This window comes from Enhydra lutris, unplaced genomic scaffold, assembly GCF_002288905.1.
Source record: "Enhydra lutris kenyoni isolate GAN:26980312 unplaced genomic scaffold, ASM228890v2 scaffoldscaffold5, whole genome shotgun sequence".
NCBI lineage: Eukaryota > Metazoa > Chordata > Mammalia > Carnivora > Mustelidae > Enhydra > Enhydra lutris.
In genome coordinates, this window is record NW_019154089.1 from 46317898 (window position 1) to 46337616 (window position 19719).

The 19719-nt window shown below is 38.0% G+C and overlaps 1 protein-coding gene across 1 annotated transcript in view; it reads left to right on the forward strand.

Moving 5' to 3' along the window:
* The window catches only part of LOC111141090 (complement C6), a 64638-nt gene that overhangs the window by 24201 nt on the left and 20718 nt on the right, over positions 1-19719 (forward strand). Inside the window, exons 9-11 of the mRNA XM_022493423.1 lie at positions 6841-7081; positions 12331-12453; positions 18293-18459. Of these exons, the coding sequence (XP_022349131.1) occupies positions 6841-7081; positions 12331-12453; positions 18293-18459 (531 nt within the window). The remainder of the gene's footprint in view (positions 1-6840; positions 7082-12330; positions 12454-18292; positions 18460-19719) is intronic.

The window sequence follows — 19719 nt, forward strand, 5'->3', positions numbered from 1 at the left end:
TATGATCTTACAGAGAGTAGATGTCAGAGTTGGGCATTGAAATCAGTTTTTTCTAATTTTTGCCCACTCTTCATATCACTACGTTACACTTCAAGCTATCTGCTTATTCATTCATTCATTTATTCATAATTTAAACAAACTGTGAAAAGAGTAGAGTTCTGGTGATATGAACCCATAAAAGAAAAAAAGAGAGAATAGAGTAGATTCCTTTTATAACATAAATTGTTAGTGCACTTTAGAATGGGCTATAGGTAGCATAGTGTCCCTCAAATTTACCAAAATTATATTCTTTTTCCTTTTAAGTTTTTATTTTATTCCAATTAGTTAACATACAGTGTTCTATTCATTTCAGGTGTACAATATAGTAATTCAACCCTTCCATACATCACCCGGTGCTCATCACAAGTGCCCTCCTTAGTCCCCATCACCTACTTCACCCATCCACCCCAACCATGTTTGTTCTCTATAATTAAGAGTGTGTCTGTGTTTTTTTTAAGACTTTTTTTTTTTTTAATTTGAGAGAGAGACACAGAGAGAGACAGCATGTGTCGGGAGGGTGGAGCTGAGGGAAATGGAGTGGGAGAGAGATAAGCAGACTCCCCACTGAGTAGTAAGCAGGCTGCAAGGCTCAGTCCCAGGACCCTGGGATCATGACCTGAGCCAAAGTCAGATGCTCAACCAACTGAACCACCAAGACACTCTAAGAGTCTGGTTTTTTATTTGTCTCTCTTTCTTTCCCCTTTGTTCATATGTTTCGTTTCTTAAATTTCACATATGAGTGAAATCATTTGGTATTTGTCTTTCTCTGACTGACTTACTTTGCTTAGCGTTATACTCTTCTAGCTCTTTCCATGTTGTTGCAAATGGCAAGATTTCATTCTTTTTTATGGTCGAGTAATGCAAGTTATATTTTTTTTCTTTCAAGATTTTATTTAAATTCAAGTTAGTTAACATGTAGTATAGTCTTCATTTCAAGAGTGGAATATAGTAAGTCATCACTTACATATAACACCCAGTGCCCATCACAACATACACCCTCATTAATGCCCACGACCCATTTAGCCCATCCCCCTTGCAAATTATGCACTTAAAACAAGTTAAAATCAGAATTACTAGGAAGTAAAAATATGCATCCCATGGCCCTTCTCTTTTTTTTTTTTTAATTTTATTTTTCATAAACATATAATATCTTTTTATCTCCAGGGGTACAGGTCTATGATTCGCCAGGTTTACACACTTCACAGCACTCACCATAGCACATACCCTCCCCAATGTCCATAATCCCACCCCCCCAACCCCCCTCCCCCCATTAACCCTCAGTTTGTTTTGTGAGATTAAGAGTCACTTATGGTTTGTCTCCCTCCCAATCCCATCTTGTTCCATTTACTCTTCTCCTACCCCCTTAACCCCCCATGTTGCATCTCAGGGAGATCATATGATAGTTGTCTTTCTCCGATTGACTTATTTCGCTAAGCATGATACCCTCTAGTTCCATCCACGTCGTCGCAAATGGCAAGATTTCATTTCTTTTGATGGCTGCATAGTATTCCATTGTGTATATACACCACATCTTCTTTATCCATTCGTCTGTTGATGGACATCTAGGTTCTTTCCATAGTTTGGCTATTGTAGACATTGCTACTATAAACATTCAGGTGCACGTGCCCCTTCGGATCACTACGTTTGTATCTTTAGGGTAAATACCCAGCAGTGCAATTGCTGGGTCATAGGGTAGTTCTATTTTCAACATTTTGAGGAACCTCCATGCTGTTTTCCAGAGTGGTTGCACCAGCTTGCATTCCCACCAACAGTGTAGGAGGGTTCCCCTTTCTCCGCATCCTCACCAGCATCTGTCATTTCCTGACTTGTTCATTTTAGCCATTCTGACTGGTGTGAGGTGGTATCTCATTGTAGTTTTGATTTGTATTTCCCTGATGCCGAGTGATGTGGAGCACTTTTTCATGTGTCTGTTGGCCATCTGGATGTCTCCTTTGCAGAAATGTCTGTTCATGTCCTCTGCCCATTTCTTGATTGGATTATTTGTTCTTTGGGTGTTGAGTTTGCTAAGTTCTTTATAGATTTTGGACACTAGCCCTTTATCCGATATGTCATTTGCAAATATCTTCTCCCATTCTGTCAGTTGTCTTTTGGTTTTGTTAACTGTTTCCTTTGCCGTGCAAAAGCTTTTGATCTTGATGAAATCCCAATAGTTCATTTTTGCCCTTGCTTCCCTTGCCTTTGGCGATGTTCCTAGGAAGATGTTGCTGCGGCTGAGGTCGAAGAGGTTGCTGCCTGTGTTCTCCTCAAGGATTTTGATGGATTCCTTTCTCACATTGAGATCCTTCATCCATTTTGAGTCTATTTTCGTGTGTGGTGTAAGGAAATGATCCAATTTCATTTTTCTGCATGTGGCTGTCCAATTTTCCCAACACCATTTGTTGAAGAGGCTGTCTTTTTTCCATTGGATATTCTTTCCTGCTTTGTCGAAGATTAGTTGACCATAGAGTTGAGGGTCTATTTCTGGGCTCTCTATTCTGTTCCATTGATCTATGTGTCTGTTTTTGTGCCAGTACCATGCTGTCTTGATGATGACAGCTTTGTAATAGAGCTTGAAGTCCGGAATTGTGATGCCACCAACTTTGGCTTTCTTTTTCAATATTCCTTTGGCTATTCGAGGTCTTTTCTGGTTCCATATAAATTTGAGGATTATTTGTTCCATTTCTTTGAAAAAAATGGATGGTACTTTGATAGGAATTGCATTAAATGTGTAGATTGCTTTAGGTAGCATAGACATTTTCACAATATTTATTCTTCCAATCCAGGAGCATGGAACATTTTTCCATTTCTTTGTGTCTTCCTCAATTTCTTTCATGAGTACTTTATAGTTTTCTGTGTATAGATTCTTAGTCTCTTTGGTTAGATTTATTCCTAGGTATCTTATAGTTTTGGGTGCAATTGTAAATGGGATGGACTCCTTAATTTCTCTTTCTTCTGTCTTGTTGTTGGTGTAGAGAAATGCAACTGATTTCTGTGCATTGACTTTATATCCTGACACTTTACTGAATTCCTGTACAAGTTCTAGCAGTTTTGGAGCGGAGTCTTTTGGGTTTTCCACATATAGTATCATATCATCTGCGAAGAGTGATAGTTTGACTTCTTCTTTGCCAATTTGGATACATTTAATTTCCTTTTGTTGTCTGATTGCTGAGGCTAGGACTTCTAGTACTATGTTGAATAGCAGTGGTGATAATGGACATCCCTGCCGTGTTCCTGACCTTAGCGGAAAAGCTTTCAGTTTTTCTCCATTGAGAATGATATTTGTGGTGGGTTTTTCATAGATGGCTTCGATAAGATTGAGGTATGTGCCCTCTATCCCTACACTTTGAAGAGTTTTGATCAGGAAGGGATGCTGTACTTTGTCAAATGCTTTTTCAGCATCTATGGAGAGTATCATATGGTTCTTGTTCTTTCTCTTATTAATGTGTTGTATCACATTGATTGATTTGCGGATGTTGAACCAACCTTGCAGCCCTGGAATAAATCCCACTTGGTCGTGGTGAATAATCCTTTTAATGTACTGTTGAATCCTATTGGCTAGTATTTTGGCGAGAATTTTTGCATCTGTGTTCATCAAGGATATTGGTCTGTAGTTCTCTTTTTTGATGGGATCCTTGTCTGGTTTTGGGATCAAGGTGATGCTGGCCTCATAAAACTCATAAAATGAGTGTGGAAGTTTTCCTTCCATTTCTATTTTTTGGAACAGTTTCAGGAGAATAGGAATTAGTTCTTCTTTAAATGTTTGGTAGAATTCCCCCGGGAAGCCATCTGGCCCTGGGATTTTGTTTGTTTGGAGATTTTTGATGACTGTTTCAATCTCCTTACTGGTTATGGGTCTGTTCAGGCTTTCTATTTCTTCCTGGTTCAGTTGTGGTAGTTTATATGTCTCTAGGAATGCATCCATTTCTTCCAGATTGTCAAATTTGTTGGTGTAGAGTTGCTCATAGTATGTTCTTATAATTGTCTGTATTTCTTTGGTGTTAGTTGTGATCTCTCCTCTTTCATTCATGATTTTATTTATTTGGGTCCTTTCTCTTTTCTTTTTGATAAGTCTGGCCAGGGGTTTATCGATCTTATTAATTCTTTCAAAGAACCAGCTCCTAGTTTCGTTGATTTGTTCTATTGTTTTTTTGGTTTCTATTTCATTGATTTCTGCTCTGATCTTTATGATTTCTCTTCTCCTGCTGGGCTTAGGGTTTCTTTCTTGTTCTTTCTCTAGCTCTTTTAGGTGTAGGGTTAGGTTGTGTACCTGAGACCTTTCTTGTTTCTTGAGAAAGGCTTGTACCGCTATATATTTTCCTCTCAGGACTGCCTTTGTTGTGTCCCACAGATTTTGAACTGTTGTGTTTTCATTATCATTTGTTTCCGTGAATTTTTTCAATTCTTCTTTAATTTCCCGGTTGACCCATTCATTCTTTAGAAGGATGCTGTTTAGTCTCCATGTAATTGGGTTCTTTCCAAATTTCCTCTTGTGATTGAGTTCTAGCTTCAGAGCATTGTGGTCTGAAAATATGCAGGGAATGATTCCAATCTTTTGATAACGGTTGAGACCTGACTTAGGACCGAGAATATGATCTATTCTGGAGAATGTTCCATGTGCACTAGAGAAGAATGTGTATTCTGTTGCTTTGGGATGAAATGTTCTGAATATATCTGTGATGTCCATCTGGTCCAGTGTGTCATTTAAGGCCTTTATTTCCTTGTTGATCTTTTGCTTGGATGATCTGTCCATTTCAGTGAGGGGAGTGTTAAAGTCCCCTACTATTATTGTATTATTGTCAATGTGTTTCTTTGATTTTGTTATTAATTGGTTTATATAGTTGGCTGCTCCCATGTTAGGGGCATAGATATTTAAAATTGTTAGATCTTCTTGTTGGACAGTTCCTTTGAGTATGATATAGTGTCCTTCCTCATCTCTTATTATAGTCTTTGACTTAAAATCTAATTGATCTGATATAAGGATTGCCACTCCTGCTTTTTTCTGATGTCCATTAGCATGGTAAATTCTTTTCCACCCCCTCAATTTAAATCTGGAGGTGTCTTCAGGTTTAAGATGAGTTTCTTGTAGGCAACATATAGATGGGTTTTGTTTTTTTATCCATTCTGATACCCTGTGTCTTTTGATTGGGGCATTTAGCCCATTAACATTGAGGGTAAGTATTGAGAGATATGAATTTAGTGCCATTGTATTGCCTGTAAGGTGACTGTTATTGTATATTGTGTCTGTTCCTTTCTGATCTACTACTTTTAGGGTCTCTCTTTGCTTAGAGGACCCCTTTCAATATTTCCTGTAGAGCTGGTTTGGTGTTTGCAAATTCTTTCAGTTTTTGTTTGTCCTGGAAGCTTTTAATCTCTCCTTCTATTTTCAATGATAGCCTAGCTGGATATAGTATTCTTGGCTGCATATTTTTCTCGTTTAGTACTCTGAATATATCGTGCCAGCTCTTTCTCCATGGCCCTTCTCTTAACTTACTGATTCAGAATATCAGGTGGGGCATGTGATTCTGCCTTTTTTTTTTTTAAAGTCCCCCAGCTGGCTCTAATATATCCAGGATTAGAAAAAACTGCTTTAAAAATATAGTACATAATGAGCAGGGAAATGGAGATATTGAAAGAGACATAGATATATATATCGGTCTCAACTTTAAGATTTGCTTCACAGAATTGGTTTATAAATGTTTCAGAGAAATGTGTTAAAGGCAAGAAGGGGGCCAGCGTGGAAAGGAATAGGGTAGAGAGAATGGAAAGAGAGAGGGTAAAGTGTGAATGGTGACTCTTTTTCAATCTTTGTGATTATTTCTTTTCTTTTGTGTTAGCAGCCATTTTATGCCTTAATTATAGCACACAGGAAAATAACTATTTAATAGTTTATAGCTACGATAAAGTTCATTTGCTAAAGTACACTCCTCTCTCTGCTATTACTCAAACACTACACTTTGCTAAAATTGAGAGATATATAAAGTATATATAATATTTTTTCAACAGTATATGTGGATATACTTCGAAAACTCAGTGGGTATGTAGAAAGACAATTTAATGGAATGAGATTTGGGTATAAGACCAACCACCAAATCATAAATTAACCTGACATAATAAGAAATGATTAAAAAAACACCTCTCAAACAAATATTCCAGTTTATGGGTAGAGGAGGGAATATAAATAATGTTGTTTAATTTTAACCCTAAGTAATTTTGAATCATAGCATGTTAGAGTTGAAAGGGGTGTGGTATTGTCACCTGTCACACAGCCTTCATCTGTGCCCCAGGTGACATTTCTCAGACATCTGGGGCCTGGGGAATGTACATGCCTTTTCCCAGTTAAGGACAAACTTGGGACTTGAGCTCAATTGCGTAACTTCCAATTCAAAATTTATGCAATCCTTCTTCAATGTTTCGCATTAGCAAGAAATTCTAAATACTCAGTAGGGACGCAACCATGATTGACAACCAAGAATGAAAGATTGACTTTTCCGATCATGGATGTCTTTTTGGTAGATCTGCCTACCAAACGTAGGCTTCTGCCACACAATTCCCATTACCGAGATAATCTTATCTGTTGCGCACTTTGAACATTTCAGGAAAAAATCCTGGGAGGTAAAACAAAAATTCTAATTTTGTGCGTGATAGCATGCCACAGAGAGGTAAAGCTATTAGCAGACTATGGTCAGGATGAAGCTGGTGACAAATGGACGACATTTAAAAGCTTGACACTTCAAACTTTCATTACCTTTAATCATCTAATCATCTTGGCTTTTTTTTCTTCTTTTCTCCTCTTCCATTTAGGATTCCAGTTTTACTAGGATCCATAAAGTGATAAAAGTTTTAAACTTCACAATGAAAAGTAAAGATCTGCAGCTTTCTGATGTCTTTTTGAAAGCACTTAACCACCTGCCTCTGGAATACAACTTTGCTTTGTATAGCCGAATATTTGATGACTTTGGGACTCACTATTTCACCTCTGGCTCCCTGGGCGGCGTGTATGACCTTCTCTACCAGTTTAGCCTCGAGGAACTCAAGAATTCAGGTAGGCTTTTTGCAGCTCTCCCTCTTTTTCAACTTGATTCGACTGCCTGCAATTCATTTTTCTCTTACTCTGTCATTTTAATTCTTCTTTATCGACTTCTAGACTCCACTTTATTTCCAAAATGGTATGAAGAACAACCAAAAGGTACACACTCAAGCAAATAAAATAAAAATAGAAAATTAGGACCAAAAAAAGAAGGAAAAATAAATATACATTCCTCTTTGACTGGGCATTAGGTTTGTTTCTGAATTTCCTGACATCTGGGAACATCATAAGCTACACAGTGGTGATAACATAAAAGAGAGATGCGTGCCATTTTTCTCAAGGAAAATGAAATTTGTCCTGGAATTAAACTCTAAAAGATAATTTACTTATAGCATTTTTATAGGAGATAGTAATTTTATAGAACAATAATTATAGGAAATTCACTAGCTTTCTTTTTCTTTTAATGATTTTTAAGTAAAAGCCAAGGGCATAAGATAAAAGAACAATTAAGGACTTGACAAGGGACTAAGTTAATGTGGGCTAGATATGCACCCACTGTTGATAAAACTTGAAGCCTGATGAGAAGCACTTTTTTTTTTGAGGAAAGTTTGCAACTTTGTATTTTGGGATACAATCAGGGATATTTTTCTGCTTCCCTATAAGCTTTGGTTTATAAATAAGCATTGGTTTATAAATAAATCTTGGTTTTTTAACTATTACCTTAAATTGCCAATAGTAATTATTATTACAGCTTAAGCACGTTGGATAAATTTGTTTTGAGACTCCTTTGTGAAATGACACAGGGCCCTTGTGATGATTCTATCATGTGTCTCTTAAGGACATGGTTGGGAGACTTTATGGTAACCAGAACTCAACTGACCAATTACCCCAGATAAATAAGAATTCTTGATCAGGTGACTTTTATATGAAAGAAATCAGGGGGTGCCTGGGTGGTGCCAGTCGGTTGAGTGGCTGACTCTTGGTTTGGGCTCAGGTCATATCAGTGTCCTGGGACCGAGCCCTGTGACTGGCTCCATGCTCAGCCTAGAGGCTGCTTCAGGATTCTCTTTCTCTCTCTCCCTCTGCTCTCCTCCCTGCACCCCTACCACTCTCTTTCTTTCTGTTTCCCTCTCTCTTAAATAAATAAATAGATCTTTAAAAAAAAAAAAAAGAAAGAAAAGAAAAGAAAAGAAATCAGGAATTTATTTTAAAAAAACAACTTCAGGCCAAGCTTCAGGTCACTCTAGTGTCAATCCCTCTCTTAAATCTCATGATGGCAATTACTAATGTTTAATGTGGCTCTCCTCAGTTATTCCAAACTTTAAGTGACTAGCTATCCCTCATTATCTACCTTCCTAAGAAAGAAGATGGGATAAATGTTTTTGAGAAGGATTTTCAGTAAGACGGCCTAAAAAATTTTTACCTGACAGAGTCACTGAAATCCAAAATATTTATGCTGTGGTGGGCTTTCAGATTACCTAACCTTATGTTCCATTTCTGTTATTCTTTCCACTGGAGCAATGTCTTTATGATGAATTTGGTATCTTCTGCCATGAGAATACCACATTCATGCTAAGCAAAAATGGTTGTGGAAAACCTCTGGCTTTTGACTGGTTTCATCTCACCCCTGGGATGAAATTATTTTGGTCACTTGCTGTTGTAGCCCAGAGAATAATTTCTCACTTGATCAGCTATACTCATCATGCATTCACAGCAAGGCTTCTAAAGGCTTAGAGGTCAGGTCAGTTAAAGAACTATGTGAATCTTTAATCAACCATTCAGCATTTTAATAGTTGAAGACCCATGACCAAAATGAAGTGATGAACTATACTTTCTTACTGAAACATTCTCACCTTCCATCTCTTTCTTTATAAATTGAGGTAGAAACAGGTGCACATAATAAGGGAAAGGAAGGAGTTTGAGATGTGATAAGAAGCTGAAAATATATGACCATATACACCTACATACTCACATACACAAATGTTATATATAGATATAGATATATCATATATACTTTAGAGTGTACATATGTCTATTCAGTTTCTATATTTAATATTCTTATATATAATACATGTTCTTACATTCAATAAGTATATATATATATGTATATATTTCTCTGAGTCACAATAATGATACTGGTGTACAGTTTGTTTTTTTTAAGATTTTATTTATTTATTTGACAGAGATCACAAGCAGGCAAAGAAGCAGGCAGAGAGAGAGGAGGAAGCAGGCTCCCTCTGAGCAGAGAGCCTGATGCGGGGTCGATCCCAGGACTCTGGGATCACGACCTGAGCTGAAGGCAGAGGCTTTAACCCACTGAGCCATCCAGGTGCCCCGCTGGTGCACAGTTTTAATCGTGGTTAGGATGAAGCACATCCAGATGGAAGAAAATCTCAATAAAATGAGATTTCTCTAGTGGGTATGCTTACCTGTTTTTGCCCACTCTCTAGATGAATATATACTCTGGCCTCCTCTCACTTTTTTCCATTTCCTCTCTCTTTGCTGGAACTAAAGTATAGGCTTAGTTTTTATTTGCTTTATTTAATAATAATTGTATCCCTTGTCATTAATTTCAAAAACATGACCTGAATATTTCATAGTACCTTTTCTCCCTCAAGAAGAGGAAAACAAAATTAAATTGCTTTTTATTTGCATCCTTCATTTATTCCTCTATTGTTCAATGTCCCATAGTCAATTTAAATTTGAATAAAAGTTGACATTGCTTCAGTGTGCTCGGTGAACAGAATTTCAGAAATACAGTAAAAACATTAACCAATTAAACTATCATAATGTGCGAGATGGTAATGTTAAACATCTTTTGTTGAGAAGTCATTTCTTACTCCAAACTGGAGAACAATTACAGGCCCCACCATTTATCCATATGACTAACACTGTTTTTTGACTAACACTGTTGACCTCTGCCCCGTCAGAGCAACTGAGGACATTTCTGAAATACTTGTCCCTGTGCTACATCAAAAGGACACTCAGGTTTAAGAGGCCAAGTACTGCAAGCCACAGGAAGTACAGGGGAAGAAAGGCTTATATAGAAATTCACTGATAAAGCCTTGACATTGTGACCACTGCGTGACCAATACCATGGCTCATACAAGGGATTCATCATTCAAATCTTCCAAGATTCTCCCTTAGCCCTCAGAAAATGAAATTAACTAAGTTGATAGTCGATGAATTATGTTATAGTTAATGAATTGGATGCATAAAATTTAATTTTCATTTATAAATAATAAAAGCCTAATGAAAAAATTTTAAAAGGATGGCAACTATGCACTATAGACACATTAAATTCCTAACATGGCTTCAACGTTTGACTGACCTACTTGTTAGAACAGCACTACCAGAAGAAAATGACTCATACTTATTCAGTCTCACCAAAAAAGAAAACCAGACTTTTTTTTTTGTTAGCGTTAAAGATTCATGGTAAACTGGTAAACATGAGGGCTCCAAACTAAGAATTTTTCACTGCCAACTTACAGTGCATCTCTTCAAATGTGTCCAACAATTGAAAATACTGTGAAGTAGGCAGACCACATTCCCTTCTACTTGGCCTCATTTCTCAGTAATCTGGGTCTTTAGAATTCAGTTTCAGCGTCACACCCAAACGACACCTCAAACTCTAGAAACACTCCTCTGCTGACTATAATCTATAATCCTAAATATCAGGATTTGACGAACTCCTTTGCTTTAAGGTGCTTAGGAGCTGATACTAACAGCCCTATCTCTTGTGTGCTCGTGTTTTGCAAGGCAATTTTTAAAAAATTAATTAATTATTTTTAAAATTTCTTTTCAGTGTAACAGAATTCATTGTTTATGCACCACACCCAGTGCTCCATGCAATACATGCCCTCCATAATACCCACCACCAGGCTAACCCAACTTTCCACCCCCCCGGCCCTTTCAAAATCCTCAGATTGTTTTTCAGAGTCCATAGTCTCTCATGGTTCATCTCCCCCTCCAATTTCCCTCAACTCCCTTCTCCTTTCCATCTCCCATGTCCTCCATGTTATTTCTTATTGCAAGGCAACTTTTAACTAACAATGAGAAAACTGAATTCTTGTGTCAGCTGTACTTCGATTTAAATAAATTCCATTAAAAACAAAACCCAAAATCTGGATTCTAATTTTACTGTTTCCGGTAGCAGGTCAAGAGGCTTTAGGTAGCTGTTAAAAAAAAGGAAATGTTGATTCTCTTCAGATTACCCCGGATAGGCAGCACCAACTCAGCCTACAAATAAGCCAGACCTGTTTCCCTGCACTGTGTCCCACTTAATCCCTGACGTCTCATGGATTTTGAAGTCATTGAGAATACAGGCAAGGATGGGATTGTGAAAGAGCGACTCAGAGGTCAATTACTTCAACAAATGATGCTTGAAAGTTTGGTAAAAGGCAAGAACAATGAAGACTAAAGATGTTAGAACCGAATGGCCTAAGCCTTGGAGCGCCAGGGTTTTGACAAGATTTCCGTCTTACGTCAGCACCAGGAAGCTAGGAGGAGATCAACCCCAGCTCTCCAGGACTGGGAATGAAGCAGTATCCCCCTCCCTCCAAGACATGAAGAGAAACAAGGAGTATAGGCTTGAATGAGGATAAGGAAGAAAAGAGTCAGTGAGGACACTGAGAAGAGTTCATAGGTCAGCAAGTCAGAATTTCTGAGAGAAAACAAAAGGGTTTTGGGAGGACAGGTGGAATGAGCAGCTAAGTCAGGGAGACGAGTATGAGAATGAGTGTTCAGGGAAGGAGGGACGAGCAACAAGATTTCCATTCTATGTGATGACCAGGGAATAAATGAGGTGGACTCTGGCCTCACAGAATTAGCTGTGCCCAAAAAGTAGGCCTGACGGGGCACCACACGGAACATGTGTTCATCTCTTCATCTGTGGGGCTATCGAGTGGCTGTGGCCAGTAGGACAGGCAAGCTTGGGGGCTCCTTGTGTGTAGGCCACAGGGAGAGGCCAGCATGAGCCCCATGGGATGGGCCACAGACACCTTATATTTGCCTCTTAGGGCCAGTGCTGACGGGAGAGACAGCAGGGACTCATAAATGACTCCTCTTTCAGGATCATCCCAGGGCTTGTAAAGGACTGAATCTGGAGATGAAAGCTGGAATCATTCCAGTTTACTGGAACTGGAGAAGATGGGAGCCAATACCAAGTATTTGTAGCTCCCCAGTGTCCAGAGCCTCACGCTCTTCTACTCTGAATTCTCAGGGGTGCATTCTCAGAATGTGCTGTTTGTACTCCCATTTCCTAGGTTTAACAGAGGAAGAAATCCAAAACTGTGTCCGGTTTGAAACAAAGAAACGCTTTTTGTTTATTAAGATAACAAAAGTGGAATACCGGTGCACCAAAAACAAGATGTCCGAGAAATACGAAGGTAAGGGTACTTCCTCTCTCCTAGCAGCTTGTCCGCTAGTGGCTGTCCCAAGCTAGCAGCTTGTCCACAGGTGGCTGTGAAAGGGGTACCACATTATGTTTGACTGTGCTATTTTTAACTTTCCTTTATTTCATTTATCTACCTCAGAGCCCTCTGTGTGGTGGGGGAAAAGGTGAAAATAAAATACCATTAGCACTACTTACAAGAGAAATATTTAAGTTTTTCTTGATCTTATACTTAGGTTGTTTAACATATATCAATTCTTCCCATGGGCCGAACTCCGTATTAAGCACTGTGATGTAAAAATGGGTGTCAAGCAGCCTTCCTATCAAGGAGCTTACAAACTACACGTATAAACAACCATTAAAAATATAGGCTAATAAGAGTCTATCAGTCTGTAAGGCTCCAGCAACCATGCCAAAAACCTGAGTCTTGTCTTTAATTTCGCCTTCTTTCTGGCCTCCATATCCAACGAGTAATCACTCTACATTCTTGATACTTCTCCAAGTTACCCCCATTTCTTCGTTTCCATGGGCATGCGCTGTGTTCGTTCTTTCCAATCCGGATTACCTACCACAGAAGTCTCCTAACCAGTCCTGGTCCCCTTGTCTTTCCCAATGCCTTCTTCCAATCTCTTCTACAGATTTCCTGTGACAGGACTTTTCCAAGGCAAACTTTAACGTGCAATTTTCATGCCTTAAACATGTCATGGGGGGCTGCCTGGGTGGCTCAGTGGGTTAAGCCTCTGCCTTCAGCTCAGGTCATCATCTCAGGGTCCTGGGATCGAGTCCCACATCGGGCTCTCTGCTGGGCAGGGAGCCTGCTTCCTCCTCTCTCTCTCTCTCTACTTGTGATATCTCTCTGTCAAATAAATAAAATCTTTAAAAAAAAAAACATGTCATGGTTTCACATAGACTTAAAGATAAATTCCTGTATCTCTCTCTCTCTCTCACCTGCTCTCTGTCTAGCTGAACTATATAGTCTCCTAAATAAGGCATACTGTCTCTTGTGCTTTGCCATTATAAATATCTCCTTCCTCTGTGTAAAGTTCCCTTGTTTCCTGACTTTGCCTGACTGAACGCTACTCATTCTGCTAACAACAAAAGGAAGCAGAATCATAGAAACTCCTAAAATATGAAGCTTATATTCTCCTGGGGAGACAGATAAGGAATAGATAAAAATATTTACTATGATAATAAATAGATAATTTTGAATATTCAACCATATAGATGATCTACATGTATATGCCCATGTTAAGCATAAGCAATTTAAGAAGGTGATTTTTATTATTGGTGGAATACTTTGCCCACATATCAGTCATATGCCATTTAAAACCAATTTTGACTAAACATAAAACACATTTTTAAAGCCCTCAAAGAAGCTATTCTGCTCATTTCATTTAAATGAAGATAAAGGAGTTCAATCATTATGAAAAAGAATAATTTACATACAATGTAAATTATGACAGCTATGCATGCATATTACAGCAAAAAAAGAAAAGAAAAAAGAATATGCAAAACAAATAACCTAGTAATATAAACCAAAGAATGGATATAGACTCTATACCAGTTTTTCATGCAAAAATTAACAATAATGTGAATTCAATAAATCAAGTGCTCAGAAACAAAAAGATTATAAGAATTAATTAAAAAGGCAAATTTCAAAGCTAAGGTACAAAGACAAACATTGAAAAATATCACCATTATAGTTCTAAATAAATTAGATACTGCAAGAACAAAATATAATTGCCTGAAAATAAAACCAAGAAAGTTAATCACATTTAGAAGGATTTAAAATAATTCATAATAAATGCAGAGAAAATTTAGGTATTAACTTTTTTTTGGTATTAATGTTTATTAAGAAAAAATCTAATGAAAAGGGAATGACAAATACAATTTAATATAATTGTCAGATATTTTAGGATGTGGAAATTTGTATTCCCAGTAGAGATCCCCAAAAATCAAAGAGGAAAACTGTTAAGAAAAAAAAAAGATACAACTATATATGAATACCTATATATGAATATATCCCTGAAATAAAGGAACAAATTTGTTTTGATTATATGAATCAGAGATATGGTTCAAATATATAACTTCAAGACAAACCCTAACTAATTTACTATATACAAAGATTTAAAAAATGAATTATTCAATTATCTTGACTGAAGGAACAAGTCTCCCACAGAACAACCAAAACAACAAAAATTGTCTGGCCTCAGACTTCTCTATAACTAAATTCAATGCTATAAGACAATAATTTCCACAAATTTCTGAGAGAGGGAAAAAAAAAGTAATTTCCTATATAAAGGTAATAGGAGGACATCTCAAAACCTGAGAGAATTTTGAGAATATACTTACTGGAAAAAAAAAAACCCAAAACTGCCCTGTTATCAATTATAAAATTCATCCAAAAAAGAAATGAGAAAATGTCAAATATGGACCCACAGTTTTCAGCTTGTAAGAATGAGGTGAGGACACTGCAAAATCTGAGTGTATTACAATGGTCTCCATACTGGTTTATCCATTAGCCATTGCTACCCATGTGGCACATTACGTGAATTCTCTAACTCAAAATGTTTCTAGGGAATGTAGTCACTTCTAAACCTACAGGATGAAGTCCATTCTCCTTGACTTTCCATCCAGATCCTCTCTGTCTTGCTGCTCTTCCCCTAACTGAACCTTCAACTTCAACTCAAGTGGTTGTCCATGGGCACTGTTTCCAGAACATGGAACCATCGGCCCCTCATTCCAGGTCTCTGCCCGTGTTGGGAGGGCATTGCCCCCTACCATGTCTTAGCTTTGCCTCAAAGTCCTTTCATAGTACCACCCTCCTTAAGTGCCTAAAATCACAGAATTCTTTCACGGCCCTAACTCAGGAATCCTGAATTGTTGCACCACTCTCTAACACTAAAACAAAATGTTGGGATTTTTGTGCACCTTTTTTCCCCCTCCCTAATCTCCCTTCTTATCTTCCTTCCTTCCTACTTTCTTTCTTCTCTTTTTTAGTTCTCTATGGTTTTGCTAATATTATTTATGTACCTATTTTTTCTTCTCATTGGGAGTCTATGTCCTTCAAATACAAAAGCCATATTTTACATTTCTCTCAGTCTTCAACCTAGCATATAGCAGATTCTCAACAAATGCTTATTAATCATGATGAAAATTTGCCTAATGTCAAAGCACGTTTAAGAGTAAAACACACATGAAAACATACTGTGTCGACGTCTGATCCTGAGCTCCTTTGATTAAATCACTGGACTCCAAACTTTTAAAATCTGTAATGATATCATTAAATTTTTTTTACTATAAATCCCTAATATACTTACTTTAAAAATACTAACAAACTTTATAAATGTAGTATTCTAAAAATATATTATGCACAAAAATATATACAGACATGGAAAAGAGAAAATTTTGAAAGATAGCTTACATGAAATAAACAGAATTTTTCAGTGTCTTGTTCATATTATGACAAATTAATATTTCATCAAAAACTCCTTGAAATTTTTGATATGTTTTGGGCAGCTTTGGTATCAGTCTCATGTTGTGACTTACGAGAAGCTTGTGTAAGTAACAGAAATATCTGCTCTTCTTTCTACTACCATCCTTAATATGCATTTCCTTCCTGGAATCTTTTTAAACCACTCATTGTCTTGCAAGAGTTAGTTCTGTTCCAGCTAGCTCATGGAATATAAACAAACTTAATGCTCACTCTTTCTTCAGGACCCCATGCTTATCATATTTAACTCTTACTGGTGTCAATCCATTCAGGAAATACATGGTATCAAGCCAAATGTGAATTAGCGTGTCAGAGCTACTGACAATTGGTACATGATATATTGACAAATACTAATTTCTCTCCTTTTTTATATGAAAAATACAAAACCTCTAAAATGTTTTCTTATAACCCCTCTGTGTTATCTTACACAACCTCACTTTGGAAGGGATATACGACTTCCTTCACAGAGAGAGTACTTCACCCATTGGGCTCTTGTTCTAGATTCTCACTGTAGAACTTCAAATCAACGGAGCCATGGCTGATCCGTACTGCACAATAGATGCAAAATTAATGCCATTAACTCTCACCCAGATCACTAACCTCCTCTTCATTTGCTTTGATTTCTCACTATGATTTCCTATTACTCAGTTCCTACCTTTGTTAATTAAAGACATCATTAGCTCATAGGAATTGTTTTTGAAAATCTACGTAAAAGATTTGCGCGCTATACATTAAATATCATTGTTCCTAAAGAAACAACGTGCCACCTCTTATCTTGAGGCTTAACTTTTTCTTCCTCTTTGATTAGTTGTGCCTTTGCCCCTGTCTTTGAGCTTAAAAGCATTTTATCAACTTTAAATGGAAGTCTCCAGCCTGGCAGTCCACCGATTGGATATCAGAAGCCTGGTGATTTGTGCTATTCTGAAGTCCCAAGTCATATGCTGATACACATCAAATGTGGGCGCTCTGGCTTCCAAGAGCTGGGAGCAGAGTAGCCTGGACTTGGGCAGCATCTATGCCCCAGCCTACTCCCTCTACGCCACCCCTAGTTACTGGACATGTGTTCAGGCTAAATTACCTCTAGCTTCAGTGCCTGTGTTTATAATAATATCTACTTCTCAAGATTGTTGTGAGAATAACTTAAGACAATCAGTGCAAAGTGCCTGGCATAGACAAGTTGCTTAATAAATGGGAACAGCTAACACCGTTATCATTTCTATTACTGAACTCCCTGGAGGGTTGAGGCAGACTGTTCTCTCGCCTTTCACTAGCTTTTGTAATGTAGCTACATGACTACCATCTACTTCTCCTCCCATGCAAACAGGCTTTTCTTTTTTTTCTTTTTTTTTTTTTTAAAGATTTTATTTATTTATTTGACAGAGAGATCACAAGTAGGGAGAGAGGCAGGCAGAGAGAGAGGAGGAAGCAGGCTCCCTGCCGAGCAGAGAGCCCGATGCGGGGCTCGATCCCAGGACCCTGAGATCATGACCTGAGCCGAAGGCAGAGGCTTAACCCACTGAGCCACCCAGGCGCCCCTCACATCTTCTTCTTGAAGTGGATAGTAACTAATCCCATTGCAAAGATAAGTTTGCAGTTTATGCAGTACTGTACCAGTTCATGATAATCTCCTGGTTTGTACATACATATATTTAAAATCCTGCAAAAGATCTATGAAAATGTCAGATTTTTCCATCTTATTTTTTTAAACAAGGATTTTTTATCCCAGCTGTTATAGAAAGTTAACTAATTTTCTCAAAAACAATATTGCATATATGGGAATTCTCCTACAAGCTTTCAAATCGGGGTTAAAAAGTGAACTTTCTGGATTTGGTATTAAATAAGGCATTATGTCAATGAGTTGAATGAGTTGAATTTATTTGTCTAAAAAGGAATTTGGGTCTATTTAATTTATAGCTGTTTATATCTTACTTAATATACTGCTTTAAGTGTGTGCGCGTGTGTATAGTGTGTGTATCTAAATCGGTAAATTCTGCCTATGTGGTACCCCATGTGGCTTAATTGTTGTCCTTTGGAGTTTGTTTTTCAAATAATCATTACATACTCATGAAAGCAGATTTTTTTTTTTAAAGATTTTATTTATTTATTTGACAGACAGAGATCACAAGTAGGCAGAGAGGCAGGCAGAGAGAGAGGAGGAAGCAGGCTCCCCGCTGAGCAGAGAGCCCGATGCGGGGCTCGATCCCAGGACTCTGAGATCATGACCTGAGCCGAAGGCAGCGGCTTAACCCACTGAGCCACCCAGGCGCCCCAAACAGGCTTTTCTTTAAAGTTTGAATGTGCAGTAAAGTTAAATGAGTCATTTTCTTGAAACACCTTGCAGGTTCAGTTTTGCAGGGAGCAGAGAAATCTATTTCCCTGATTCGAGGTGGGAGGAGTAAGTACGCTGCCGCCTTGGTGTGGGAGAGGGGGAACTCTGGTCCTGCGGAGAAGGAATTTTCGGAGTGGTTAGAATCCGTGAAGGAAAATCCCGTTGTGATTGACTTTGAGGTAAGAGTCAGAAATATTATGGGTAAGAGAGCTACAGCGATTCTCTAGCAGCCTAAACTGCACACCATGCAATCCCTTTTCCGTTTTCCTCGCACATGAGAAAGGAAATGTCTTTCTTTAGTGTGCGTTTCTTTTTTAAAATGTTAAATTACACATCGATTATGTTTGCTCTTCAAATGAGTGATCTCTGGTACGGTATTTGGAATCCTTAGTATACATAAAATACCAGGAAGGGTAATTTATTTTTTTTTAAGATTTTATTTATTTATTTGACAGAGAGAGAGAAAGGGAGCACAAGTACAGGGAGTGGCAGACAGAGGGAGAGGAAGAAGCAGGCTCTCCACCTTGCAGGGAACTGGAGCGGGGAACCCCATGTGGGGCTCAATCCCAGGACCCTGAGATCATGACCTGAGATGAAGGCAGCTGCTTACCTGCTTAACTGACTAAGCCACCCAGGAGCCCCCAGGAAGGGGAATTTGGGGAATACATCTGCTCAGGCTTGCCTTAACTGGTGCTTTTCAGCGCCCCGTCTGCATAATAAATCTGACTGGTGTACCTTTCTTGCAACTTTTTATTCCATGAGCATGCCTAAATCTTCAGTCTAGCTCTGTGGGATAAATGGGGTCTTAGACCCATTTGGCTCTCAGTTTCTATCACCATTGATTAAAATTACCTGTCCTGTATTTGATAGGATTACATAAAAAGGTGATTTTTATTATTGATGGAATACTTTGCCCACATATCAGTCATATGCCATTTAGAACCAGTTTTGACTAAACATAAACACATTTTTAAAGCCCTCAAAGAAGCTATTCTGCTCATTTCATTTAAATGAAGATAAAGGAGTTCAATCATTATGAAAGAAGAATAATTTACATGCAACATGAAGATACATTGAGCTCCACAGGCTATGATGGGAAAATGAGATCTGGCTGCCCATCTGGGCACCTGTGACTCATATGCTGCATTACATAGTCATTCCTTTGAGGTTTTCAAATGTTAATAAAATGAGCCCTGATTTTGTGTTAGCTCTATTATTTGTTACTGTAATTCTTCCATTCATCCTATGGGCAAGTTCATCTCTCCTGCTCCATAGTTTCTCATCTGATCCCACCAAGAGCCAATCCTGTCCGTGGAAAAAAGAACACAGAAAGCCTCTCTTCACCCTCTTTGGATTTTTCTGCTTAAATCAAACCTAATGAGATTTTGGCAGAGCATGCATGAACCGCCCAACTCTCCATCACCTCTCTCAGTGTACTT